We start from the raw sequence: 27705 nt of genomic DNA on the forward strand, positions 1-27705 counted from the left end.
AGGCCCCACCCCCTCCGAGGCCCACAGCGGCCAATCCCCAGCGACCATCCCTGCGCCTTCGCTACCGGGCTTAAAAAAAGGCATGGCCGCTCCCCCATTGGCTGGGGTTTAACCCATGACTTCAGGTTTCTACTGGCTTCCGCGGCTGGCAATCTTCTCCCTCCGGCTTTCTGATTGGTCCGCTCCAAGACTGCGGGCGTACGCTGCCCGCCTGCTCCTCGCGTTCAGCAGCCGCTGAAGGGGCCGGGATTGGCGGGGGGGTGGGGGTCGCCGCTTCCCATTGGCCGCTTGGCAGCAGGGGCGCCGTTCTCGCGCGCGATGCCCTCGTGACGCTGACGTGATGACGCGCGAGCGGCCTAGCCTGGTTCCCAAGATGGCGGCGCGCAGGGCGCGGAGGCTGCGCTGTCGTTAGAGTCTCTGCGCTCCGGTGGAGTTTCCTCTCCCGCGCGTGGCCTGTGAGTGCGCCGCGCTTGCGTGGGGCCGCGGGGCGCCGGCAGCCTGGGCCGCCCGCCCTCTTGGGCTACCCGCTGGCGAGAGCCGGGGTGTGAGGAAGAGGGGAAGGGAGCGGGGAGAGGGCCTGGGAGCGAGCGCCTCCCCGGGCACCGGCAGCCTCGTCTGCTGCGGGCGGTCGGCCCGGGTCAGCGAGGAGCTGAACACCCCCCGCCGGTCGGCGGGCAATAGAGGACGGAGTTGGGCTCCCGGTCGGCTGGCTCGTCTACGGTAGGATGTAAAAAAGCCGGGATCGGGCTCCCAAAATTTTCGCTGCATTGACGGGGTGCGTAAAAAGGCAGAAGAAAAACTTTTCTTCTTCTTTTCGGTCGTCATGGTTTGGATTAGGATGCTTGAGATGGTTCGTTTAGGGTGTTTTCGGGTTGATGATTTTTATTTCTGGTTTTGTATTCAGAAGAGCTTTCGCTGCTTATCGAAGCAGGTCTCGTTGCTTCGGGCGATTTTAGTGTTAATTGTGTTTTAAACTCTTCAGAGTGTTAGGAAGCAAAATAACTTGTAAGGAAGAAGAACCATGGTGTAAAAAATAACATTTTGTTGACAAATATGATAAGAATGTGTAGTCGTGGCACGGTGCTCTTTTGTTGGTTCTGGAAGTAGTTTTAAATAGAATCGTAGAATGGTTTGAGTTGGAAGGAACCTTAAAGATCACGCAGTCCAACCCCCCTGCCATGGGCAGGGACACCTTCCTCTAGACCAGGTTGCTCAAAGCCCCGTCCAACCTGGCCTTGAACACTGCCAGGGAGGGGGCAGCCACAGCTTCTCTGGGCAACCTGTTCCAGCGTCTCACCACCCTCACAGTGAAGAACTTTTTCCTTATATCTAATCTGAACCTACCCTCTTTCAGTTTAAAACCATTACCCTTCGTCCTATCACTACACTCCCTGATGAAGTAAATAGCCATTCACTTATTTATGACAGAGTGTGGATTGATTTGTGACTGGTACCATTAGTTGTGAAGGTTCTTCCAAATCCAACGTGGAACAAAGATGGTTTCCTTTATTCTGAAAAAGAGAAACTTTTTGAAGTTGAGTGAGACGCTGATAGCAGGCATCGTTTTTCTGGCAGTTTATTTTTAGAAGGGGAACATCCAGAAAATTAACAGCTTGATTTTAAGAGTTTTAAGCTTGGGTCTTCCTCTGACTGTTTTGCTTTGAGCAAATAGATTGCATCATATGTTAATCACTATTTGTTATGCAGAGCTCTGCAGGTGACTGCAGTAATTTGTGCATAGTATCTGTAGTTTATTGAATTACAGTGAGTGGCTTTGTGCCTGAAGAAATAAAGGCAGCAAGACAGTCTTCTGTCTTTAAATTTATCTTTAAATTGAGGCATGTCTGAACATCAGTCATAACTCAAACACCAGAAAGTTGCCTGGAGAGCTTTGTGATGTATAAATATACATCCTTGAAGTGCTAGTAAACACAGGAAAGTACACTGACAGAGTGTGCTAATCAACTGCCTTGTTTTGGGGATGACTTTAAATGCCATCTTACCCTACAGACTCACGTCAGCTGTCTTGATCTTGGTATGTCAAAGAACACTACTTTCGATACCTTTTTTTTTCTTAAAGTAATACAAGTACAGACCACTTTACAACGCTTTTTGCCAAGTGGTTGCTCCTATCTTACCAGCCAGGGATATTTGGGAGACCAACTGGGTATTTAAATTGCCATTCAGACTGACCTAATAAATGCGTTTCCTAGTTATGAACAGTGACTTGATCCCCACAACTTTTCAAATCTTGCTGTACCATCACTATTTTTCCTTATTTTGTGAAGAAAGTAGGTGAAAGTTGTTCTAAGTAGCAGATATTGTTGATAATGCATTCTTGACGTTTCTTTATTAAACAGTTAATAGCAAAGATAACCTATGTCTATTTCTTTGAATTGACTTTGCAGTATATGGGGAGGATAAGGGCAAGTTTAAATATTACTTGTCTTTGAGCATAGAAAAAGTCCCTTCCTACAGGCAAGGTTAAACAGTATTCCTCTTTACTCATCTTTGAGCGGGGGTGGGGGGAAGTCCCCTCCATTTTTAAATAAATCCTTTTGACTTTTCTTAAAGGTTCTGAAGCAACTATCTGAAGACTTCCTTTTTGAAAACTTGAAAAGCAAGAACAATTCTGTTTTAATAAATGAAGGAGAATAAAGAAAATTCCAGCCCTTCTGTAAACTTGGCAAACCTGGACCATACAAAGCCATGTTGGTACTGGGATAAGAAAGATTTGGCACATACACCATCACAGCTAGAAGGGCTTGATCCAGCTACTGAGGCACGATACCGCAGGGAGGGGGCCAGATTCATATTCGATGTGGGAACACGTTTAGGGCTGTATCCTTTAAACTGACGTTGGTATGAAATGTCTTTATGAATGGGGATAAATGTGCAGGAAATGTTATGTGCTTAGTTAGCAGTTCGAATGTTTCGTAATCATTAATCAAAAGTCTTTTTTTTAGTTTACTTGACTTTTGATGTAATGTGTTCCTACACAATTTTTATCCATTCATTGGATAAACAAGGTTTCAGCTGAACAATTTTGGCAATAGAGAAAGAAGTAAGGTGATAGAGACTTGCCAATTAGGGATAACTTTTGGCAGTTACAGACTTGGTCTCTTACCACATTAACCTATGCAAATTCTCAAATTTTGAATTTTGCATTAATTTTTCTACATATTTTGCCTCAGAGGCTTCTAACCTCTGCCTCCTTGCTCTTGGGTTTTTTAGTTTGTTTGGGGTTTTTTTTGTTTAGGTTGGGATTTACAACTTTGTATATATTAGTAAGTTCTCCTCACTGTCCCACTCTCTCATATACTGCCACTTAAACTTTTTGCTTCCTCTACTCCTGTGCTTGTTTTGATCTCCTTAGTTCTTTGTTTAATAAAACCCAGTGAGGATGAAATTTTGTTCTTCTTAAAGAGAAGAGTAGGGAGCATGTTCAGGTTTTATTTGCATTTGTAGGTGTGAAAAGTTAGTAACTGTCTTCCACACCAGCACTTTAATGTGAAGTGATAATCGTTCTGTTCCTTCATGTACCTACTGTTGATTTTGACCTTCTCTGAAAGCACGTATGGTTTAATACGAGGATGACCTTATGTGGATCCTCCTATAAACATGATCGGGACTTTGCACGCTTCCAATAAATGTTTTGGGTATCAACTGTATCTGGACTGAATCATAGTATTTAAACAGCTTTAAGGGGTTCTGTGGCTTTTTTTCCTAAAGCTCTTGTTTTACTTGCAGTGTTTTCTAACTAGTTTCTGAACAGACAATTACTTGAGGTACTTGATACAGCAGAATGTATCTTTTCCTTTGTGCATGTTTGGTTTTAAATTTGTTTTATGCCCTGTTTGAAAGTCCTTATTCTGCACCACAGACATTATGATACTCTAGCAACCGGGATAATTTATTTCCATCGGTTTTATATGTTTCATTCCTTCAAACAATTCCCAAGATATGTAAGTATTTACAATATTGATGACTTAATACAGTGATTGCACTAGTGATAAGTCACTTGGGTACTACTGCTGGCCACCACTCTGAATAATGAAAAACAAGCATTTGTATCTTTTAATCATTACAGCATAAAATACACTGTTCTTGCTTGTTTACACATTTCTATTTATGCTTAGAAACATTTATATTGACATTGCAGTTATGTCTTGCTGATGCTGTTCTTTAGAAAGACTTAAAAGCTATGGTTCTGGCACTCCTCTATTGGCTAAAAGAAAAAAAGAAGTGTAATACCATCTTAAAACTGCTTGACAGACAATGCTGAACCAGGGCAAATTCTGCTTTGGGTTTCTGACTTTGAAATAAAGTTGTGTAAAACAAACAGTCCTCCAAATTATATTTTTTTCTTGAGAAAGTAAAAGTTTAAATTAACACTGTAATAAAATTAGAAATTAATATGCCTATTAAGTTTTTCCTGGGAAACTTCTGCAGAACTGTTAATGGAAAATGACAGTGCTTTTACAATGCTGTACTGTATTGCATATCTATATGCAGACGACTTTTTGAAAGCACTTTCTTTTTTAGGTGACAGGAGCCTGCTGTCTTTTCCTAGCAGGAAAAGTTGAAGAAACACCTAAGAAATGTAAAGATATAATTAAAACAGCTCGTAGCTTGCTAAATGATGTACAGTTTGGACAGTTTGGAGATGACCCAAAGGTAAAAGTACTCATGTTGAAATTTATTTCATCCTAGTATACTCCAGCAAAGTGACATACATGCATTAGAACACTGGCTGATTTTGCAGTTGTTCTAAATTAAATTATATGTTCAGCATGCATTTATGGCTCTTTTGGGTAATGGGATAGATAACTACGAAAATAATTCTTATTAATACAAGTAGCTTTGGGAGCCTACTGGGATAATTGTATAAAAAGTTTACATTCGATTTCATGTAACTTGTGATGTTATTTTGCAAATTAAAGTAAATTTGGGTAATTCCAGTCAGAGCTAGAAGTGTCATCAAGATATAAATCATATTTGGCAGTCTTAATGTTGTTTTAGGAAGCAATTAATAGCAAATCTTAAGTAAGAGAACTACATCTCAAAAGTATTGAGAAGTTTCCTGTTTAGAGTGACTTAGCAAAACTATGCTTCTCTCAAAATTTGCTTATAAATATCAGAAGGATCTGAAACTTGGGAGAGAAATGTGGTGAGAGCTTACCTTTTTGTTGTTATTTTATGTATCTGGCACTTCCATGCTGTGTCTGATTCAGTTCTTTCCTCCATGGAGGAAAAGGAATTTTAGAGTCATAGAATCATTTAGTTTGGAAAAGATCTTTAAGATCATGAAGTCCAACCATTAACCTAACGCTGCCAACTCCACCACTAAACCGTGTCCCTAAGTGCCACATCTACACATCTTTTAAAAACCTCTAGGGATGGTGACTCAACCACTTCCCTGGGCAGGCTGTTCCAACGCTTGATAACCCTTTCAGTGAAGAATCTTTTTCATAACATCCAGTCTAAACCTCCCCTGGCACAACTTGAGGCCATTTCCTCTGGTCCCACTGCTTGTTACTTGGGAGAAGAGACTGACACTCACCTTGCTACAGCCTCCTTTCAGGCAGTTGTAGAGAGTGATAAGGTCTCCCCTCAGCCTCCTTTTCTCCAGGCTAAACAACCCCAGTTCCCTCAGCTGCTCCTCACAAGACTTGTTCTCTAGATCTGTCACCAGTTTCGTTGTCCTTCTCTGGACATGCTGTCTTGTAGTGAGGGGCCCAAAACTGAACACAATATTCGAGGTGTGGCCTCACCAGTGCCAAGTACTGGGGGACAATCACTCCCCCAGTTCTGCTGGCCACACTTTCTGACACAAGCCAGGATACTATTGGCCTTCTTGGCCACCTGGGCACACTGCTGGCTCTCATTCAGCCAGCTGTTGACCAACACCTCCAGGTCCTTTTCCACTGGGCAGCTTTCCAACCGCTCTTCCCAAGCCTATAGCATTGCGTGGGGTTGTTGTGACCCAAGTGCAGGACCTGGCACTGAGCCTTGTTGAACCTCATACAATTGGTGTTTGCCCATCGATCCAGCCTGTCCAGATCCCTTTCTAGAGCCTTTCTACCCTCAAGCAGAAAAACACTCCCACCCAACTTGTTGTCATCTGCAAACTTACGGAGGGTGCACTTGATTGCCTTGTCCAGATCATTGATAAAGATAATAAACAGAACTGGCCCCAGTACTGAGCCCTGGGGCACACCACTTGTGACTGGCCACCAACTGGGTTTAACTCCATTCACCACTCCTGTTTGGGCCCGGCCATCCAGCCAGTTTTTTACTTCTTTTTTTTTTTTCTTTTTCTTTTGTAAACACCACATCCCCTCTTCTGACTCAAATAAATGTGAAGAAAAAGGATCTGGGTTTAAAATAATGTTTTAAGTTAGAGGGATTTCTGTTCTCCTTGGAGACAAACCCTAATCAAACAAAAGCAGACAAACACGTTTGCATGGAGGTGCTATGTAGTCGTGCTTTATACCAGCATAAAATATTTGTGAATAAAAGAAGGAATAATATTGTGGTTACCTTGTAACATTCTCTAGGAAGAAGTGATGGTCCTTGAAAGAATCTTACTACAAACAATAAAGTTTGATTTGCAAGTGGAACATCCATACCAATTTCTTCTCAAGTATGCCAAACAACTCAAAGGTAAAATATTACAGGGTGAGCAAAGTAATGCCTGTTATTAATTTTCAGAACTTAATTTACATTAACAGTGCAAGAATATTCTATTCCAAACTGTTTGTCCTTCCTAATTTTATTTCTTACAACTTTTCTGTTTGTTTTCCAGGAGACAAAAATAAAATTCAAAAACTGGTTCAAATGGCATGGACATTTGTCAATGACAGGTAAGGTACTTCTAGGAAACTTTTTGAAAGTGAAATAGTTACTGTTGCTTACTTTATTCTGGGATTAGATATTTCCTTGACAAATGTTTGTTACATGTTTACTGGTTGTTATATGTTTTCTTGATCATGTTCATCAGTTTTTCTTTCTGTCATTACCATGATAGGTCCATTGAGCAGGGAATCTAGGGTAAGTGTAGAAGTAGACCATGAAGACCTTTGCAATTTTGTGGTAATGATTTAGTGCTGCATCAAAAAAAAAGTTAGTGTTTAAAAGGGCCAAACCAAATTATAGATCTCCAGGATAGAAGTTGGCTTCTTGCCCAACCAGAGATATGTGGCACATTCTGAGAAAAGAAGTCACTTCCCAATTCCATCGTGTTGGTCAGTATTTTTTTTTTTTTAAAGTGGTGTTTTGGTAATGGTAAAGTAGCCATTAAATTCAGTGAGGAATACAGTCTTTAGTGCTAGATTTGCAATTTCTTGAATAATGGACTTGTAATACAAGGATCACATCAATTAACAGGAGTGTGTGTAGAAGCACTTTTCATGTGTAGTATGTCATTGGAAAAAACCCAACAACAAAACAACTCGATATGCTTTAGCCTTGTTAAGGAGGATTCTACTGAGCTGGGCAAGTTAATTCACCAAGAACAGTTAAATTAATTTTTAATTTCCGTAGCAAATCCTTAAGAAAATGTGTAAGTGGCCTCACTATTCAGAAATGCTAAATACAGTCATACCTACAGCAATAGAACACCCTTAAAAAGAGGTGCATTTTCATTCATGTGTCTAATTTGAAGCAGCCTAGTGTGGGTGCAGATTCTGTAGATACCACCTAAACTCTCCAGATTAATTTGAGCAAAAGGTTGCTTAGCATATTTGGATGTCAAGAGATGTTTACTTCATCTGCTGTCAATCTTGCAGTTGATGATCTTACAGGTGGAACAAAAATACAGCTTGACTGTCACTGTTAAGTTTGTCAGGGAAAAATTCGGTTACGTATCCATCAAACTTTGGACACTACTGTGCTTGGAAGTAGATAGTGTTTAATAATTCAAGAAAATGCACCTGCAGAAAACGTTAGTATGAAGTTGGAGTGATTGTTTCAAATAATACTTATCTCTGGTTTTGAGAGGCTGTCTTGTGTTTACTTGATAGACACCATATTAGAAGTGTACTTGTTTTCTAGGATTCTGGGAAAATAATTCTGTACTTTGCACTAATGGCTGTTAGAATGGGGGTTCTGTTCTTATGCAGCCGCAGTACACCCCCAAGTAAGTGTCATGAAAGTAATAATAAGAAATAAGTGTTTTAAGAGCTAGTTCTTGTGTATTTTTTACTGTTTACTCCTGACCTGATTCTGCCAGTGTTTAAGTATCCCATTGGCCTTCAGTTTAATGTAGCCCACTGGAGAGAAAATGAATTTAAATTACTGTCTAGGCTACTATTTTGATGCCTTTAAGGACATAATAATAAATTAATTGGCGAATTCTCAGAAACTTAGCTGGCTAGCTGGATCTAAAATACTTTAAGTGAATCCTATGTTACAGAATCTGTGGAGGAAAAAGAAAAAAAGGGAAAATAAAAAAGAGAAAACCAAATTTTTTAATTTAATATCAGGAAACAGTTTATGACAGGGACTTACTCAGTTAATATCAATAATACCAGTAATATCAGTTATTTTAGCATTAGCTTTAACAAAGGCTATTCAAGAGATAACCTTTTCCAGTTTTTACAGCTTGATCTGAAACTTTCATTGTGCTTGACAAGTTATTTTACAAGATCATGCTGGCTGTCCTGTGGGGTTTTTTTTAGTACTTGTTTACATTTTAATAAAAAACATTTGGAAACTCTAAAATTTAAATGTGGGTATCATTCCCTAAGCAGTGTAATGCAGTGACAGCACACTTGTGTAGCAACAAAGATGAAATTTAGTTAACACTACAGGTGAGACTACAGTGGAATGTAGCTGCCCACACTTGGAGTATAATGCTGTCTTCTCTGTTCTTCCACACCCATATAGTGTTAGGGTCTCTATTTTTAAACTCCAAACTTGATGTTCCTATGTGATGTATTACTTCTGCAGGCATATGCCCTCTGTATTATCTGTGTAAAATTGCCTTGTTTCATGATCGCAGTAGTACAGAAACAGTTTAGTTTGTAAACTGTTGTTTAACAAGGCTCTTAAGTAAAATTGCCTGAGATGTTAGTGTGGTGGGATTTTATACCCTGTTAATTATAGCTGTCATACATTAAGGTGTTGTACTTTGACAATCAGAATTATCTTCAGGGTTATGTTGTGTTTTTCTTTTTTTATATTCCAGTCTCTGCACTACACTATCACTGCAGTGGGAACCTGAGATCATAGCTGTTGCAGTTATGTACTTAGCCGGCCGTTTGTGTAAGTTTGAAATACAGGAATGGACATCAAAACCGATGTACAGACGGTGGTGGGAACAATTTGTCCAGGATGTTCCTGTTGATGTTCTGGAAGGTATGAAAAACACTTGCCACAAACAGAGGAGTATTTCCTTTAACTGTGACCTACGTCATGAATAAATGCAGATTTCTTTCTATCTAGGTATTACTCAAAATAATCATGTGTGGAGTATGTAACTCAGGTCATGTGTGCTATGCCTTAACCAGGTTTTAAATTAAACTTATTAGACTGGCTTAGTCTGGAAGCATATTTAGTTATCATGATCAGTCTTCTGGTGAATATTTGCTTTAGGACGTGTTTAGTTTATAACACAGATAATTAGCTGCTGAATTGTTGTAGTATGTGTTTTCTATTTTTTTAATTATCCCCTTCTCATTTTAAATAAGCAGCTCTACGAACACTGGAACTCATGGAGCCTGGTTTCAGTGGTTTTCTCATTGATGATTGACTCTTTAACCGAATTATGCTAGGTTTTGGGGTTTTTTTTATGGTGTACCACAACTGAGGAACAGATTATGGGGGATGAATTCTGGTCTGTGAGTAAATTCTGATAGGGGATGAATTATGGATCCTTTTCTCAATGCAGATACCTGAATACTATTCCCTTTGCATGTAGATATTGCTCATATTTACCTGCTCTTGTCCTCTTGAAGGAGAGAACCCCACGAAGTTCATAAAATAAAGCAGGACCTTTCTTGACTCTTGATAAGTAAATTGTGGTTATGTGGCCACTAATTTGTTTTCATTAAAGTTTTTACTGGTACACATGTCAGGCTAAGCATACTTCTAGTTCCATAAATTGCTTTAGAAACTTTCTTTAAAAATTGATGCTTGTCACAATCTGGCATTGGGTTCTAAGGAATTTTTAAGTTAAACAGTTTGTGTTGCTGTTCAGGTGGTTTAGCCTTTGTTGCTTTTACCACTTTTAGGTGAATACCCTACAGTTCTGATGATTTCTTAAATGGTTACTTGCTCTGTTTGTATTATGGCTTTTTTCAGAGTTCCATCAGTTTCAGATCCTCTGCTGAAGGAGGGTTGTAGAATGGGAATCTCTCCAGTTTCTACTACTGCTGCATCAGTGAATGCTCATGGAAAGAACTAATTTAGCTTTTATAGAAAGGTTTTCTTTTCCTTGAGTGCCACTCTTGCACCTGGTTATCAGTTGGTCCTACATGTTTTCTTACAGACCTTTAGCTTCTAATGTGTTGGAAGAAGAATTTAGTACCAGTCCTTTACTTAGTTTCCTGAAACTTTTTTTACTGGCCTAACTAGACCTGTTTTAATATATAATCTTCTTTCACTCACTTTCTTGCTGTATTACTTATCCTGTTGTTACATAGTTACCTGGCTCTTCAAGTGCACAATAATGACATACGGTATATTGATACCAAGACACTTTGTTCTTCTGGAAGGTGTGCATATACATCTACATACTGTTCAGCATAGGCAGAAGAAACTCAGATATGCAAGTACAAATTGAAAAAGTAGTGTTTTTAGAAAAGTCAAATCTGTGGTCATTATAACAGAGAGTAATATTTGCAATGAATTTTTCTGAAGTTAATGTCAAATGAAAAGCTTAGTTGGTAATTGTATATTAAATAAACACTTGTACATTATGGGGGTGTAACATTTTGGGGTTTTTTTTTTTTTAGACATCTGTCATCAGATCCTGGATCTGTACTCACAGGGAAAACAGCAAATGCCTCATCATACTCCTCACCAGTTACAGCAGCCACCATCTCTTCAGTCTACACCCCAGGCACCTACAGTACAGCAATCACAGCAATCCCAGAGTTCAGAGCAATCGCAGACTCAGCAGCAAAAAGAATCGCAACAGTCAGCGCAACAACAACAACAGCAGCAGCAGCAAACACAAGCACAGCAATCTAAAAAGCCCTCTCCCCAGTCAAGTCCTCCTAGACAGATTAAAAGACCAGCAGTAAGTTTAACTTTGAACTTTAACTTGCATTTTATTTTCAAGCTGATCTGATGTCCATTTGATTTAAAGGCTGCAGCGTGCAGCAGACTTGTGTTTGCTTTAAGAGTGAGCCTGGTAATTAATTTTGTATGGTAGACTTCTGTTGGTTATATGGCAAGTATGTTAGTGTAGAACAGCCTTCGTGGTTTTCGCATACCACATTCTTACTCTAGTTGAGGCGAAACCAGTGGAGAGACTTTTAAGTCAGCATGAGCTATTAAGGTTCTAACTGTTCGTGGTTCTGTGCTATCGAATTTTGTTGGTTTTGCTATTAAGCAGGCTTGATTTAGGGAAGGTCTCTTGTGCCATACCAGAATGTAGAGATGTGCACAATGCTGATGAAGACATAATTTGACTCAGGTCTTTGCTTACAAATGTAAGAGACTTGTGACTTCTAAAAGTACATCAAAAGTCTTTCAAAATAATCTAATAACAGTAGAAGCCTACAAATGCATCATACGTGAAAGTCTCACTTTGTCTGTATTATGACCTAATCATTGAAAATAAGAAGGTACATTAGTTAGATAATATCACAAGTACTCTGAGTGCTTTTCCGTAGTCATCAAGTTCAAATGAAGCTTTCAGACTTTAACCTACACTTTTTGTGCTTTTTTTTCCCCACTTGTAAGTTATAAAGATTAAAAAAAGGTGTTAAAGTGTTGCCCAAATTTTCTTGCTTGTACTTAGTAAGAAGAGTGTTTTCAGAAGTAAAATCTTTGGAACAAGTCTATTTAAGAAGTAAATTTTGTACAGTTTTTACAGCTTTTGCTCTAACTTACAATTAATGCATGCCTAAACTAGAGAACAGACATCAAGGGTTAAAAAAAACCCAAACAAAACCAAGAACCCAGGAAGAAGCAACAAGTGATAGAATGAAATGGAATTGGAATGTGACTCTGTAAAACCTTGGTCTTGTGATTGCAAGATATAGCCTACTCCAAGAGGAGAAAATCTGCACTGAAATATACACTTCTTGCACTGAACTTCAGAGTTGTTCAGGATAGAAAGCTGATAACATGTGTTAATTAGTTTGAAAATTGAGAGAGCTCTTTATAGGTAGTATGTATTTCTTTTCATACTTTTTCTACCATCAGCACAAATTGTGCTAGGGTTGTCAAATCTGTAGGGCAGGGAAGTCTTCTTATTTTTAACAAAAATGCCTGGAACAAATTGGCACATCAGAAACTGTAAATAACAATTTGGATTTTTCTATGTGTGTCCGTCTGATTGTAAACTGTTATGAATGCTTGTTCATTCATATAAAGGCTCTACCTTTACAGTGCTACCGATTTCATCCCATCCCATGTGTTAATGGGCTATGTCATGGGAAAAAGTGATGCCTTTTGCATGAATAGTATCTGTTGTTCTTTAACAATCACCTTTGATGAAGTCATCAGAGCAACTGACATTTTCTTGAAATTAAGTTTGAGGTCCATCACCTAGTAATTGAAAGGAAGTGAATAGTACAGATAAAAAGGTAAGTTCTGGTACAGCGTAGGTATCCGGAACAAATACAAAAGCAAAGGATGACTCAGTAGGAGTTTCGTAGGAGAACAGCACAAACAGCATGAATTTGAGAAAAACAGATGTGATGATCTGAAATAATTTTTTGTCCAGAAAGCAGTCTAGGAGAACAAGATGTGTTTTACTTGGTGTTTCTAAAACACTCTTCAGTTAGGTATACCATAAACCTTACTAAAATGTTTGCCTCCTTCTATAAATAGGGCTTTGTATGACTTCTCCTTTGGTTTGTACAAAGCATAAATATACTTTGTTTCTGGAGGCCAGATTTTCCATTTACATGAACTCTTGTAACTCCATTACCTTCTACTGAGCCAAGATAGTTTCAAGCAGCTGAGGCACTGGCCCATGACTTACAGACCCATACCAGATGTCTGAAGCATCTGCACGTCCTCTACATCTCTAGTGGTGAAGAGCACTTGAATGTTCAGTTGACTTCACTAAAAATACACTTGTGAATCATTATATGTAAATAATATATTTAGTTTGATTAAACTAGAAATTGTTAGTGGGAACAATTTTAATGCATAGAAACAGCACTAAAAGAACAGTTCCATTGTGGTATGGATTGAGCTTATTGTGGAAGTATTAAATAACAATCAGCATGCTAATAAATGATGTTGACCCTGGGATGTCATGACTGGAGCAACACAAACTACAGTGCAGTAGAAGCACCAAAAAAAAAGCTCATCTATATTTTAGCAGCTGCCATTGTTAGAGAAGTGATTTAAATTTTTATAGGCTTTGGTTTTGTTGCTTCTTGATTATTTTTTTCCCCCCTCAATTTAAATACAGTTTAAACTGATACTTGTTTTTCTGTCACACGAGCTATTTGGCTCCAGTTGCTTGTTCCATTCTAATGGTGTACCTCAATGGCATTATTTTCTGAACATTGCTTCATGTTAACAAATGCACAATAACTGAATTGCTTGCCACTTAAAGTGATCAACTGACTTCACAGAATGTGTGATTTTTGGAAATGTTGCAATTAAGTAGTAGAAACTTGCTTCTGTTTGAAAGCGTGGGGAGGTCTGATGCTTGCATACAGTTTATGTTTCCTTCGCAAGGAATTTAGTGCTAGAAAATTGAGAAAAGACCACCCAAGTAAAATGAAGGCAGCAGATGAGTGTGAGAGTCACCAAGAAAAGTATGTATGTTTGGAATGGGAAGATAAAGATTGTCCTTATAAAGAAGGAAAGCAGCCAGAAGGTGGCTGGAGGTGAATACAAATGACTATCAAAGGAATATAAGAATGAGGTAGCCTCAAGCAGGCCTTGGGTAGCTTTGTATTGGACAGCAAAAATCTTGAGAATACCCATGAGGATGAAAGAAAATTCATTGTTCAAGTTGGAGTGAAATGTATGTCTGTTCTTGCTGTGGAAAGTAAAGTGATGGGAGCAACAGTTCATGAAGGTAAAGCCACTAGAGGTAAATAGTCCCTTAAAAAAACCCCTTTCATTCAAAAGAAAAGTTTATGTACCATACCCCTCTTGACTTTTATAATTAATTTTAAATGCATTTGTAACTAAGATTATTGTACGTAAAATTTCAGTTAGGTTTTCTGCTTTTCTCAGAGACCATCAACTAGCCATCTCAGTTGGACTAAGTAAGCTGGAAAGATTTTTGTTATTCCCTTGTCTGTGATTCTTTAAAAAAACACCAAAAAAACCCAATCAAAAGCTTGTGATTGGAAGGATGATGTGAGGTTTTGTAGGTTTTGCTCAGTGTGCATATTTTTTTTTTTCTGGCATAACATTTGGCTTCTATACAATGCTTTTCATCTGAAGGCTTCTGAAATGTTTTACACTGAGCAACACTTTCACTTCCCTCCTGTCCTGGTAAATAAAGCATAAAGGCCTGAAGTGATTTTGGCAAAGGTTGAATGACAGGTCAAAGCAGAATTGGGAACAGAGGCCAAGTCTGTTGCTTTCAGCTCAGTGAGCAGTGTACCGAACCATGATGTATATACAGTGGATGATAAATAAATTAAACGAGATGTAATACTCAACAGGGAGAACAGCAGGAAATGCTGTATCTAAAATTGCTATTTTTTCAGTCTTTTCATTCTGCCAGTTAAGCTGGGCTTTCCCAATGTGATTCGACTTTGTTCAGTGTTTGTGTTGCATCTGTCTAAAGAGATTTTAGCCTCCTAATAAAAATAGAGAAGCAAATAAAGGGTTTGGGTTTGTCCTGCCTCCTTTTAGGGCAGGGAGGAGGAAGCTGGTTCTGAGATGGAAGCTGGTTCTGGTTTAGTCAGATCCGTACAAAATTTCTTCAGAATTGTTTCCTGTTTTGCTCACTTGTTATCATTTTAAAATGCTTTGTATTTTGCAGTGGTCTTATTTCTATATTTTTTTCTTTTTTCTTTAAACAGACTGTATCTCCAAAAGAAGAAACAAAGACATCAGGTAAATGTTAATATTCTATTCGTATTGTTTTCATTTTACTGTTTTAACCAGAGTAAGTCATTTACTGACATGTGCTTAGTTTGTTTGCTTACAGGCTTGGCAGTTCTAAACTATTTTGATCCTAATAATGCATCTTTAAATATATACTGTAACTATTGTTAAAGTGTTTGTAACTGCAAAACCTGAAAAAATGGAGTATAACTGTGCCCCAAGAGTCCCTTAATACAGTCTATTCAGTAAAAGTCTTGCTAAACTACTCAGCTCCCAATTTATAACTCCATGCATCATTTGGAGTAGTTCTTCAGCAAGCTGTGGGACCTTGAAGTGACTGAAGGTACCATGTCATTAAATAGCTACACTAATAATAAGTCCGTTGGTAATCAGTGACGTTTGTAATCGGTTGTTGGCATGGCTGACAGTAAAAGGCATTTTGTATCAATATATAGTCAAGCTTAAGAAATGCTTCACTGCAGTGATCACATCTAGTTGGTTTTGTTTGGTTGGTTGGGTTTTTTTTCCTTCATTTTGCTGTTCATTTTGGAACAATATTTCAGGATAGCTAGGATGTGATTCTGTAACCTTTCCTAAGTAACTCTGGCACTTCTCCCTCTCTGGCTCTGCAGATAAATTGCAGAGAACTGTCTCTGCTCCCTCTTCTTTCCGGTGCAGTTGCCATTTTGTTTGATTTCTAGACACCCGTTCCCCTAGCAGAGCATAGTTCAATTTCTGAGATTTGTTTTAACTATTTACAAGTTACAGTTTTATGCTAGAAAATGTAGATGTACTCATCTTCACTTACATACTGCTATTGGGACAGTTTGTCTCTAGTTACAAAATACATAGCTTGAACTTGTAGGCATGTGTTCTTCTTGATTTTAGTTTTTTTTATTAAACATACCTAGTACGTAGCAGTTCCACTGTACTTTTGCATAGTGTAATATGATATGATAATCATTAGCATGAGACTAAATTTGTAAAGTATTGCAGAGCAATAGCCAATTAGGAACTTCCAAATGTTTTTTAGAACCACCACCACCATCTAAAATTCCTAAAATTGAAAGTTCACATCCACCAATACCTCCTGCACATCCACCTCCAGGTAAGCTTTTATTTTCTTCAACACATTTATTGCTGTTAATCGCCTTGCTTTTCATTCAGGTGTGGGGGCAGGGGTTGTTACCTTGATTAATCAGCTTGGCAAGTAAAAGCATTAGGTGGATAAGCTCTAGAGGGAATTTCATCTTAGTAGCACAGGCTCTTCCAGAGAGACACAAAAATGTTATGATGGAAACAAGACTATAATATGTGGACAAAGGCAAAACAAAGCTGTGACTGTTAAAGGCCTGGAAGACTAAAACTAATTGTCACTAGCAGGCAAAAAGGGGCTCACATTCTCAAAAGGATGGCAGATGCCATATTATATTACTAGAGTAGCTTCCAACTGTCCTATAGAAGTCCTTCATGTTACATCTTTAGTACAGAAATTCTGCAGGTATGTAACTTCTAAACAATAAGGAGGATACTTTCTTTGCTGTGTCCCAGAAAAGAACTTTCATCTCCCAAAGAACTTTTAACACTGCACACATACCTTATGTTTGCAAAATAAACTGTACTGTTATAAAAATGTGCTTCTGGCATCTTGATCCATTAGCTGTCCTTCCAGTGACCCTTAAATATGACATAAATATTTTATAGAGTAAGGTCCGTAATGTAACTGTAAGATGACAGCTTCTAACAGGGAATTACAAGAGAGAAAAACAGTGCTCTGAAATACAGTAGACCCATTTTTTCCCGTTTGTTAAAATCTAATTAAGAATGAAGGGGTTCTTCTAAGTATCGTGTTCATTATTCCTTCAGTTGTTAAATCTTGAATGCACATCTTGCATCCACAGTGATTCTGAAAATGAGCAAATGGGGAAATGATTGCCTGCTGTAATTTAGGAACTAGAAGTCATTGAAATCGTAGGTAACACAGCCAGCGTATCCACCTTGCATGATCTAATTATGTAGCTGTCCTGGGGGACAATTTTGCTGTTAAAATTATGACTGCTTCGATAAGGTAAATCCTATTTAGGCAGGTAATGAATTTGATTCCCTTGTTATCTAAAATTTTCCTCTTAGAATTTGTTTATACAAGCAAATCGTTGTATAAGCACTGAAACATTTTAAGAACAGTCTTTAGAAGCCAACTCTTGTCTTTTGGGGCTCTGAGGAAAAATCAGGTGGAATCTAAGAATGTTTATTGACCAGAAGTACTAGAAGGTGGATTTCTCTCTCATTCAGTTTATCACTGTCAGTTGTTGCATGTCACTGGAAATGACTGCCCTATATTTGCTTCTATATGTTTTCTTACTGAACAATGTTTTAGATGTTTATATATACAAGCAAGGTGGATGTTAAGATGCCCCAAACTCTTCTTTGTTGAGCATTTTAATACTGACTGTATGACCATACAGAGATGTTGCCATTAGGTCAGTCTTCTCATAGTGGTATTCCTTACTTTATAATGTCTGCATTAAGAGGAAAAAAAAAATAATTAAGATTGTTCTTTAAAGAGAAGAGTTTAAAGCATGTTCTTCCCAGTAATGGCCAAGTATAATATTGTAAATTCTGACCTTTTTATGAACTTCCCTGGACTGTCAGGTCCTGAGTTCCCTGAAACTAATCAGTGGCACAAAGCTGATCAGATGTCATGTCCCAAGCAATTTTTCACACTTTCTTACTTACGCTCTGGTTTTCTTTTTTGTTTCTTTTGGTAAACAGGTTTAGAACTGAGTGTTAAAGACCTGATGCTTTGGCATGTATTCTCAAATAGTATTTCACAACATAGGAGGCAAGTGAAGTGCAGAGGGAAATCCCAGGCCACCTCCTGGAGTGTAAGAGAGGTAGAAGGGAGGCCTGGACTAAAGAAGATTGAAGCACTGATGAAAAGATTTTTGATATCTTGGGTCCCATGACTTTTTAAATCTGCTAGTTGTGATTTTTTTCCCTCCAGTCTGCTAATTTCTGCTGATTGTAGAGCAATATTTAAACTACTAAAAAAAATAGTAATAAGAATGGAAGATGTATTTAACTTTTAGAATGGGAAAAGCTGAACTTGGAGCTTTGTTATGCAGCTTGGTTATTTTCTATCGGTGTAAGGAGGTCTGACTGGATACTATATGGCATTCAGAGACAGAGAATCAAGTCCTCTTTTGAGATGTTAACTGAAAGAAAATAGAAAGTATTCAGAAGCTGTTATTGCCACTATCCTTCAAAAAAATACATTTTCTTTTCCAGAGCGCAAGCCTCCTTTGGCATCTGCAGTTTCAATGGGAGAAGCAGAGCAATCTACTACTGTGGACTCAGTAGATATGCCAAAGGTCCAGATTCCTCCTCCTGCTCACCCTGCCCCAGTACATCAACCTCCACCTCTGCCTCATCGTCCCCCGCCCCCACCCCCCACCAGTTATATTACAGGGATGTCTACTACAAATTCTTACATGTCAGGGGAGGGTTATCAAAGTCTTCAGTCGATGATGAAAACAGAAGGACCAACTTACGGAGCTTTACCACCAGCCTATGGACCACCAACTCATCTACCATATCACCATGTCTATCCTCCCAACCCTCCACCACCAGTTCCACCTCCACCCCCTACTTCATTCCCCCCGCCCAATATTCCACCTCCTACTCCTGGATATCCTCCTCCACCTACATACAACCCTAACTTCCCACCTCCAAGACTGCCTCCAACTCATGCAGTACCACCTCATCCACCTCCAGGGCTGGGAATGCCACCAGCTAGTTACCCCCCGCCTACTGTTCCCCCAGGTGGACAGCCACCTGTGCCACCTCCAATTCCACCACCTGGTATGCCACCTGTAGCAGGACTTGGACGTGCTACATGGATGAGATAGCATGAGGTAATTTGCACAATGTCCCTTTATGTTGACTAGGCAGGAGTAGCTAGCCAAAACCTACTTTGTAAAGATGAAGAGGAGGGTAATTTGTATAATTTAGATGAAGAAATGAGGCAGTGAAATGAAAACTTAGCTGATCTGTTTGTGGTATTGTTTATGGTGAGTTATATAGGCTTCTAGATTTTAATCGGCTTTGCAGTATCTATTCTAACTTTATACATTTGACTTAAGTTTAAATTGTCTTGAGTTATTCCAGCACTGGATTACTTTGTACTAGCAAAACCAGCCATATTGGCTCAATTATATCAGTAAGAAGAAAATTTCCTTCTAGAAATCAGTGCCTATTTTTGACTATCAAAATAGCCAGATAACATGAAATTTGATCTATAGTAAGAAACTTCACTTTTAGTAATAATTAAAACAACACGATGTCAAGCATAAAAGCTACTTTATTTAAGAGAGATTCTGAATGCTAGCTGACTGGAATCATTTTGAGGTGTTTGCCTTGCTGATATTTTTGTTTTGGAATGTACTGGTATCTTAAAGTATTGTATGTTTACACCTATTTGCAAATTCCTGTACATAATATATATATTTTCTAAGTGTGAAAGTCTGAATGTAACAACCTACTGTGATGTACATCCTGGTTATAAATGGGACTACTTTGTTCACATCTACCCAAATAAAATTGGTTCTGAACTTAGTGGATTTCCAGGTTTTTCATATTAATTCAGAATTCATAACTATGGTACTTACTGCAAGGTATTTCAGCAGTTGTCTTCCAAATCTTATTCATCAGTTTATTTAAAAAGAATGTATTTTATTTTATTCAACTAGAAGTATACACTATCACAATCAATATCTTACTTCATTTTTACTAAAATATTTCAAATGAATGTTTTACACACATTATCAAAAAAATCTGTACTATTACTTTTCCTCCCCAAAAAAGCCAGAGTGGTTCAATAATAGGTAAAAACGCGTGCTAAGGTCTAAAGAATTTTGCTATATACACAACAGCAGGTGCTAACTTTTCCAGTTCTTTGTAAATCATATACAGAAAATATAGCAGGGCTGTAAGATCACAGGTTTAACAGAAATCAAACTTTAAACTGATTTCTAAAGCAGCACAAATAGACTTTCCCCACATTATGAAAAATATACAATTTTATCACTTTACAGTCATGCACTTTGAAAAAGATCAGTAGTACTCTTCCCCCACAGTTTCTAAAAAGATAAAAGGTCACTTTAACACTGATTTCTTTTAATATCTAATATTTGGATAAAAATGTGCCATTCTCAACAAGGTTGTGCTCAGCAGTCTTACCAAGGTGCAAAGAGCCAACTGAAGCTGGTTACACCACAGTGTTTCAGACACTGTTATGGAAATGCTGCTTCAGTCACTCCAACAAAAGTCAAGGATGTGATTTTAGTTTCCTTAAGCAAGCAAAGTCCATTTGTAAACAGTGGATACTTTCTTTGCCAGGGGATTGCAGAACCCAGAGCTTCAATCTCGAGGAAATTAACTTGGACTATTGCCCCAAATATATCAATTTAATGGCTGCTACTTCATGGGATGCTCCCTTCCAACTTAGTGTACAAAGCTCCTCAGGTAGTTTTCACTGAAGACTTAGAGCATAGGTAAGTGAATTTAAATATGCATATAAAACATCTTTTTAGACAACTGAAAACTCAGCACCCAAGTCATCCTGTGAAGTCATTGAGTGTCATTTTACCCCAGGAAGACACTTTATAGCTCTAACGGAGCTAAGTAAGAAGAGTAGCAAGCCTAAACACCCCCCAACATAACACTCCAGTGTACAGCACTGTCGTGTTCCTCTGCAAAATCAATGATGCACAGCTTGCATTGAAGATTTATGCTGCCAAATAGAATCTTAAAGAAACAGGATATACCCTAAGAGTATCAAGACTGTTCAGCTGAACTACTGGCTACCCTGTAAACTGGCTCTTCGGGATTTGCAGCACTGATGGACTTCCACTGCACCACTATTTCCCTTGTAGATGAGGTCTGCAGGTGGAACAAAACAAGGTTTGCTTGAAGTCATTGAATAGATTTTGAGAGAGATTTGATAGCAAGGAGTATTTGAACAAGAATTACATAGATGGTGAGACTAGTAATCTGATTAGTATAGCTCTTGTCTTGTTGAGAGGACCTGCTAGTCTAATATACTCCTAAAATAGCAAGCACGTCATCAACACAATTAACTCTCTACAAGTGCTGGCAACATTTGCATTGCTTTAGTTAAAATTCACTGACGTAAATTAACCTTGTTCCCAATATGCTTAAATTCTCTGCTTAATCCACTGATTAGATGCCACTGAAATTAAAATGGGCTTTCAAGCAGATAGATTAAAGTAACCCTCTGTTCGACATTAGATGTTAAGGAAGAATGATGCCTCTGCTTTGCATCACCTTTTCTGGTACAAAAATCTTAAGGTATAAATTGTACAGGAGGAAGACAAGTAATCAATGGTGACTAGAAACTCGAGGTCAAAACAAAAAGTAAAGAGGAGGAAATCCAGAATCCTCTAAAGATGCTGTATTTTAAAGGAGACAGACTCTAGAATGGATTTTTCCAGACTCCATGGGATGTAAATATTACTAGAGTTAGCTAGCTCAGCATTCGCTGACTGGGCAGTAGTAAGAAATAGACTACTGGTGAGTGTGTAAGAGTATGCCTGTATGGGGGTGGTTCTTGGATTTTTTTCAAATAACCTACTGGTCTTGACTGTTACATTTTTATTTCTGCAATGAATAGTGAAGTGGAGCTTACTCTTACTGGTTACTATGTATTTTGGTTGTATTCCTTCATTTTTTTACTGGTTACAGATCTCCGCTCTGACACTCCAAATTCCTTACCCAGGCAGTTAAATTATTGGATGTCATGGGACCAATTACCTTTCATAACTTGCAGCATGCGCTCCTTGGTATTTTTATCTGCACTCCATGTTAATACAATACCACAAGTTAAGCACTCAACTGGTAGAACAAATTAATTAAAGAGGAAGAACCTGTCCAGTTAATTCGGCTGTCTGTAGCTGTGACTGATCCTTACAGAGAATAAGAAGAAAGTGATGGTGTTTGAGGTCATTAAATCTTCAAACTAATCAATAAAATCGATGCAACTTTTGAAGAGGAGGCTTTGATCTTTTCACATGCCTGTCTTTAAAATTATTTTACACCAATGAGTTTAATAACCAAGCCCCACTTCCTTGGACTATTGGGAAAGAACAGCTAATAGAATACAGGGACAGCTGCTGTGACAACTTGGAAAAGGGGGTCAAATTCTTACAACTATACAAGCAGCTACTCCACAATAGCAAAATATAAGTCCCATTGTTTTATATACAACCATTAGAAGAAAGAAAAACCCACTTATTTTGGTTCAATAACAAAAATAAAGCTTGAATGGCAGGAAGTAGTCTCACCCAACAGCCTGTGTTTATGGAGTTTTTATTCAGCTCTGCAAGGTTGTTGTTTGGTTACCTTACACAGGAACCAGTATAGGTGAGGGATCAACAAGAACATTAAAAAGAAATACCCAAATCTTCCTTATGTGAAAGATGAGCTGCTCTCGAAGATCCCTGTGAAAGCCATTAGCACTGTTAGGACGGCAGTTTCTGCTGAATTATTTTGTAGTAAAAGCTTTACAGGAAAAGTGTTGCCATATTTGTAGGGAATACTGGTGTGTGGCTAAGTAACTTCATTCACATTATGACTGCAGAAATCTTGTGTCATTTGTTCATGAAAAATAGTTCATTAACAGCTGATATGGAATCTTAAGCCTTTCTGTATGCTTGCGTGGTGACTACCACCGTACAATGTACAAAGTGGTACTACTGTTTTTAGCTCGCCACTCAATATTGTACACAGCGCCTTGTGAAAACAGTTGCATGTCATTCTTCAAAATAAGGACCTCCAAAAAAAGTGTTAGCAGCTCTGGAGCTTGTCAGGCAGTAAACCAACAAATTCAAATTCCTCTTTCCCTGGAAGGTGCTGCCTGGAGCCACTAACCCAGCTATGAATCACTGACAAGCAGGTGGACCGGAGCGATACAAACTGTGACTTCTCCACAGGTTAAGGGGTCTTCTTGTTCCTCTTAGAAATTCTCTTGAGTTAGTTAATTCTAGAAACAGACCATTACAACAAAGCAGGTTTGAACTACAATACAAATGATGCAAGTCTGGCATTATTGGATGGTTACCCATTGAACAGTAGTTCCAGAGCACCACAGCCTGGAAATCAGGCCTTTAGCTGCCATATTTACACTATTGTTACAAAAAAAAGCAAAAAAAACAAGAAAAAAGAAAAGAAAAAAGGAAACCCTGAAAAAAACTCAACCCCAACTCCCAAAGAACAGGCAGCCAGAAACGCTGAGCTCTGCCTCTTTAGTCTTCACAGAATCAATCACTTCCAGCCTTCCATGGTTCCTACAAGGGACCCTTGAACTGGTTTCCTGAAAGATGTTGCCTGATGGAGGGTTTGGAGCTCGCAGCATCACCCAGCTTTCGCCAGACAACCTGTGAGAAAAAATAAAGGGGGAGGGAGAGAAAAACAGGAATTAAAAAAAACCCAAAGCCGCTGAGGAGTTGCAGTATTTTCATAACTGTAGTCTGAAAGTCAAAAAAAGCCATTTCCCAGAGCTGGGCTGTAATGCTCAGCGGAGCCACTTGATGGCATCTGTGCATCAGTTTCCAAGGAAAACATTGATGCATTTTTCTAATTAGTCTCTTGAAATTAGAACCATTTTTGCCTGGGGTAATAGTATAAAACAAATACACTAGGTTCAGAAGTTAAGTTCAATGGTAGGTCAACTGTGCCCTGCTTACAGAAATGATGTTACCATGAACAGAAAAGATAATGAAAAAGATAATGATTAACATTATATATATATGCACATATATATATGTGTGTATATATATATATACACGACTTTCTATAAACACATATATTTTATCACTCTAGGGCCACTGAGGTAAGGGAGGTTATTTTTTAAAAAATAAGAAACTGCAAAGTACTTCTGTGATTCTGTGATTCTATCTTGAGTCTACATAAAATGAATATTTAAAGAAAAAACATCTGATGATACACAAACAGAAATGAGTCCATTTGGGAGGATGAAGTTATGGCTTTTTACCTTTGCCCCTGCATGGCTACAAAGGAATGTGGCATTAGGCAGACAAAATATCCTAAAAAGCAGGCCTTCATTTACTTTGGTCTTTGCTTTGCTTATAGGGCTACAGCAACCAAAGTGAAGTGCCTCAGCCCTCGCCAAGAATTTGTCTGCAAGATGCACTTGTGTTCTTTTCACCCTCTTTTTAGGGTTGAGGTGGTTTTCAGAATTTAAACGGAGGGTTAGGCTCCTCTCTGCTGCTGTGAGGCACTAAACAATGCCACTTGGGCTGACCTCCAACGTGGACTTCCAAAAGAGAACACTCCAATAAGGATCCTCCTCCCTGCTGTGGGCACTGCTGGTACTGTAGAACAGCACATCCCCGACTGCAGGTGATGTGCATCTTGAGCCACGTTCTAGCAGAAATCTCAAACTCTTTGTTCAGAGCTAGAGCATGGCCAAGATACTTTGAAGCTGGAGGCAGTGCCACAGCAGCAGACACCACCGAGGAGAGGTTTGGTACAAATGTTCACTGTACAGGACATGGCAAGCTCAGTTAACAGTGTGGTTGACCAACATGTTGGTAGTGCTGTAAGCACCTGCATACTATGATGCTGTTCAGACATGAATATTCTCCCTCTGATGTTATCTTACGGTTTAGGCTCAAACCCGTTCAAGCTGTACAGCTCTAAAGATAGCAACCAGTTGCTGCTCAGCCCAAACCGAGTCCCTAAGGACACAGTTGGAGTCAACTACTAACAGGACTCTCCAAGCCAGGGAGAGCCCTTTGCACAGCTCTCTGTCAGCTAGACTAGCTACTCTGCACCCTTGAAGGCAGCAGAGTGGGAAGTATCTGCTGAGCAAAGGTTGCTCCATGCAGTGAACGAGGCACTCGCATTACTGATACCCAAAGCAGTGGCCAGCGGAGCCTCCACTCTTCCCTTGCACCTGTGGATCTTGCATCAAGCGGGGCTTGTACACAGCAGAACCCTGCTCCTCTGTACTTCTAAGAAAAGACCACAAAAGAAACCCCTAGAGATGCTGAGAGGAGTTATTACATTGCACATTTCACGAACGATTGCCTTCTCCTTTTCACTCAGGTCTTCTTCATAGTTGTCTTGCATTTGCCTGTCCAAATTTTCATGCACCTCAAGGACCTACAAAAAACAGTATTACAAAAGTATTATGCTCCTCAAATAATTAAGTGTTCCTAACAACCTCATTAACCAGTATTTAAATTGGTAGGATTCACAGAGCCTTGAGAGTCAGAGCACTGCAAAAATGAGCATGACACCAGGTTGGGCACCTCTATCCTCTCCCTTCCCTGGTGATGGAATGCCTCTGTCCTACCACCTGCATGGTGTGGCTGTCACCACAGTCCTGGGGGACTATGTGATAATTGGCAGCGAGTTGCCTGTGCACACAAACACATCTCTTCCAGGAAGGCTGCTGGTGGCCCCACCTTCCAGGCAGCTCCCCCAAGGCAGCTTCCAGGCAGCTCCCCCAGCAACTCAAGCTCCCTCCATTCCCCTCTTTCGCAGGAGTGGTGCTTCTCTACTCCCTTCTACTAATCTGAGTCACGAGGCTACTGTGGTCAGCCTAGGGCAGCAGCTTTTAGGTCTAACAGGGTTTTAGCCATCAGGGAAAGAGGCAAACAGGTTTGTACCACTGAAAAGCGGAGTATTACCCACTGTGCAGCTTAAGTGTGTGGTCTCCAATCAGCCATGAACCTTCAGATCTTAAACAGACACAGCCAATTTCACTCACCTTTTGGCTGAAAATTGTTTTTAACGCATTTAGTTTCTCAAGGGAACCCCTCAGAGTTCCATGATGACAGTAAGAAAGAGACAGGCTGTTAGCATGGAGCCCTGGGACTCAGAGAACCCGATTTGATTCCTGGCTCTTACCCACTCCCTCTTCCAGCTGGATGCAGCCAGGGTGCGAAGGGAATGGGAACAGGATGGGGAAAAAACCGTACAGCCTCCCAGGACCCTGCATGCTGACCGCAGTCCTCTGAAGGCGCCGTCCCCACTGAGTGCTGAATGCCGTGGGGAATCTGGGTCACCCTCTCCTTGGGCCACAGATGCCCTCTGAAGATGGAGATAATCGCCTCGACTCCCCAGACTTTACTTTAATCTCCAACAGCACCATGTCCACCCACAGCGCATGCCCCATAAAGGTCAGGGAATTGGTGGCCCTTGGCTGGGGCTGGCACACATGCACATCCCCTGAACACCCAGGATTGCAGCCACAGGGTAACATTTACCAGCCACTCAGTGAGTTCAGCAGGTACAAATGCTGATGAATACAGGCCATACCCACAAAGTGCTGGTGCCAGGACTGTCTGGTCCTCCACAAGCAGCTCTGTTTTGCTGTCTTTCCTCTCATGCCTGGCTACAGGCAGCGGACCCAGATACATGCTTGCAGCACCCTGCCTGCAGTAGCCTCTGGAAGAGTGAGGCATTGCCTTTCCTTTCCCTCCTGATCATGACTAGGGGTCTTTTCCCATGATATTAATAGGAGGAAAGCACTGCAAAAAATGGCTGCAAAAGCATAGGAATAGCCTGAAAGCGACAGGGTGAAGGATTTGAGATTCTCCAAGGAGGCTATGCTCTGCGGCTCAGAGAGCATCTCCAGCAGGCACTCCCGGATCTGGGAAGAACCAGGTTTCCTTGCAGAGACAGAGATGTTACAGCTCCAGCACTAACATCCCAGACCTGACACGTCCTGTGCTTGTGTTCATGGGCCCCCTGGATGCCACTCAGCCTGGTGGCTGGGCCACACTCGCAGATTTGCCTTGGGAAGACAAGTAAATGTGCTGTGAAAGCAGCTCAGGACACAGAAAAAAACAGTGGACATGTCCTGCCTGTGACTTATTTTCGTAGATTTCAGGCTAACAATGTCTAAAAATGGAAAAAGTCTGATTTTTAACCTCTTTCTTTTAAATAGCACTTGGAGACATGTTCCCCAAGCACTGATCCCCAGGCCACACATGGCTGGTAAGACTCAGCATGTCTATGTGGTTGCTGCATCCCACCACGTGCTGCCCAACCCCACACCTCTGTAGCAGTGGGGAGCCAGCCCCCACATCCCGCCTGGGGCACACGCTGTCCCAGCTACTCCCCCAGAGCACCTCCAGGGCAGCAGGACCTGGCTGTGCCCAGGTGGTCCCTCCATGACAGAGGTGAGGCTGCCTGGGGCTAAAGGAAGCCCTTGCTTCCCTCTGGAAACACAGTGACACACAGAATACCCCCTCCATAGTGCACGCATGCGTTCAGATAGCTCCTCCGGATGGGCATGCTGCACGAGTTGGGCATATCACTGCGCAGGACTGCCTCAAGATTTTACTGCTGCGCCTCAGCTGAACTACATACCTCACCCAGGGCTTTGCCACTGATGAGAAAGGTGGTCAGCCCAGTGTGCAGGGTCTAAGTTCCTGGAATCATCCAACGCCA

At 40.0% G+C, this 27705-nt stretch overlaps 2 protein-coding genes across 5 annotated transcripts in view; one reads left to right on the forward strand and one right to left on the reverse strand.

Moving 5' to 3' along the window:
• The first annotated feature begins 126 nt into the window (after positions 1-126).
• Positions 127-19818, forward strand: CCNK (cyclin K). 4 transcript variants are annotated; one of them, XM_074868758.1, is made up of 11 exons: positions 127-775; positions 2575-2841; positions 3884-3965; positions 4546-4677; positions 6561-6666; positions 6809-6866; positions 9191-9360; positions 10959-11245; positions 15180-15213; positions 16238-16312; positions 18493-19818. In XM_074868758.1, the coding sequence occupies exons 2-11, from the start codon at positions 2645-2647 to the stop codon at positions 19110-19112; spliced, it is 1761 nt and encodes a 586-aa protein (XP_074724859.1). In that variant the 5' UTR covers positions 127-775; positions 2575-2644; the 3' UTR covers positions 19113-19818. The 4 variants fall into 4 exon arrangements, with proteins under 4 accessions (XP_074724859.1, XP_074724861.1, XP_074724860.1 ...); XM_074868760.1 differs by having other exon boundaries at positions 127-720; XM_074868759.1 differs by having other exon boundaries at positions 128-455.
• An 83-nt stretch (positions 19819-19901) lies between these two features.
• CCDC85C (coiled-coil domain containing 85C) overlaps positions 19902-27705 on the reverse strand; it is a 114513-nt gene continuing 106709 nt past the window's right edge. The window contains exons 5-6 of the mRNA XM_074868762.1: positions 25309-25407; positions 19902-23657 (exon numbers count right to left, since the gene is read on the reverse strand). Of these exons, the coding sequence (XP_074724863.1) occupies positions 23568-23657; positions 25309-25407 (189 nt within the window). The 3' untranslated portion in view covers positions 19902-23567. The remainder of the gene's footprint in view (positions 23658-25308; positions 25408-27705) is intronic.

The sequence above is a fragment of the Strix uralensis genome, chromosome 4 (genome assembly GCF_047716275.1).
Source record: "Strix uralensis isolate ZFMK-TIS-50842 chromosome 4, bStrUra1, whole genome shotgun sequence".
Taxonomy (NCBI): domain Eukaryota; kingdom Metazoa; phylum Chordata; class Aves; order Strigiformes; family Strigidae; genus Strix; species Strix uralensis.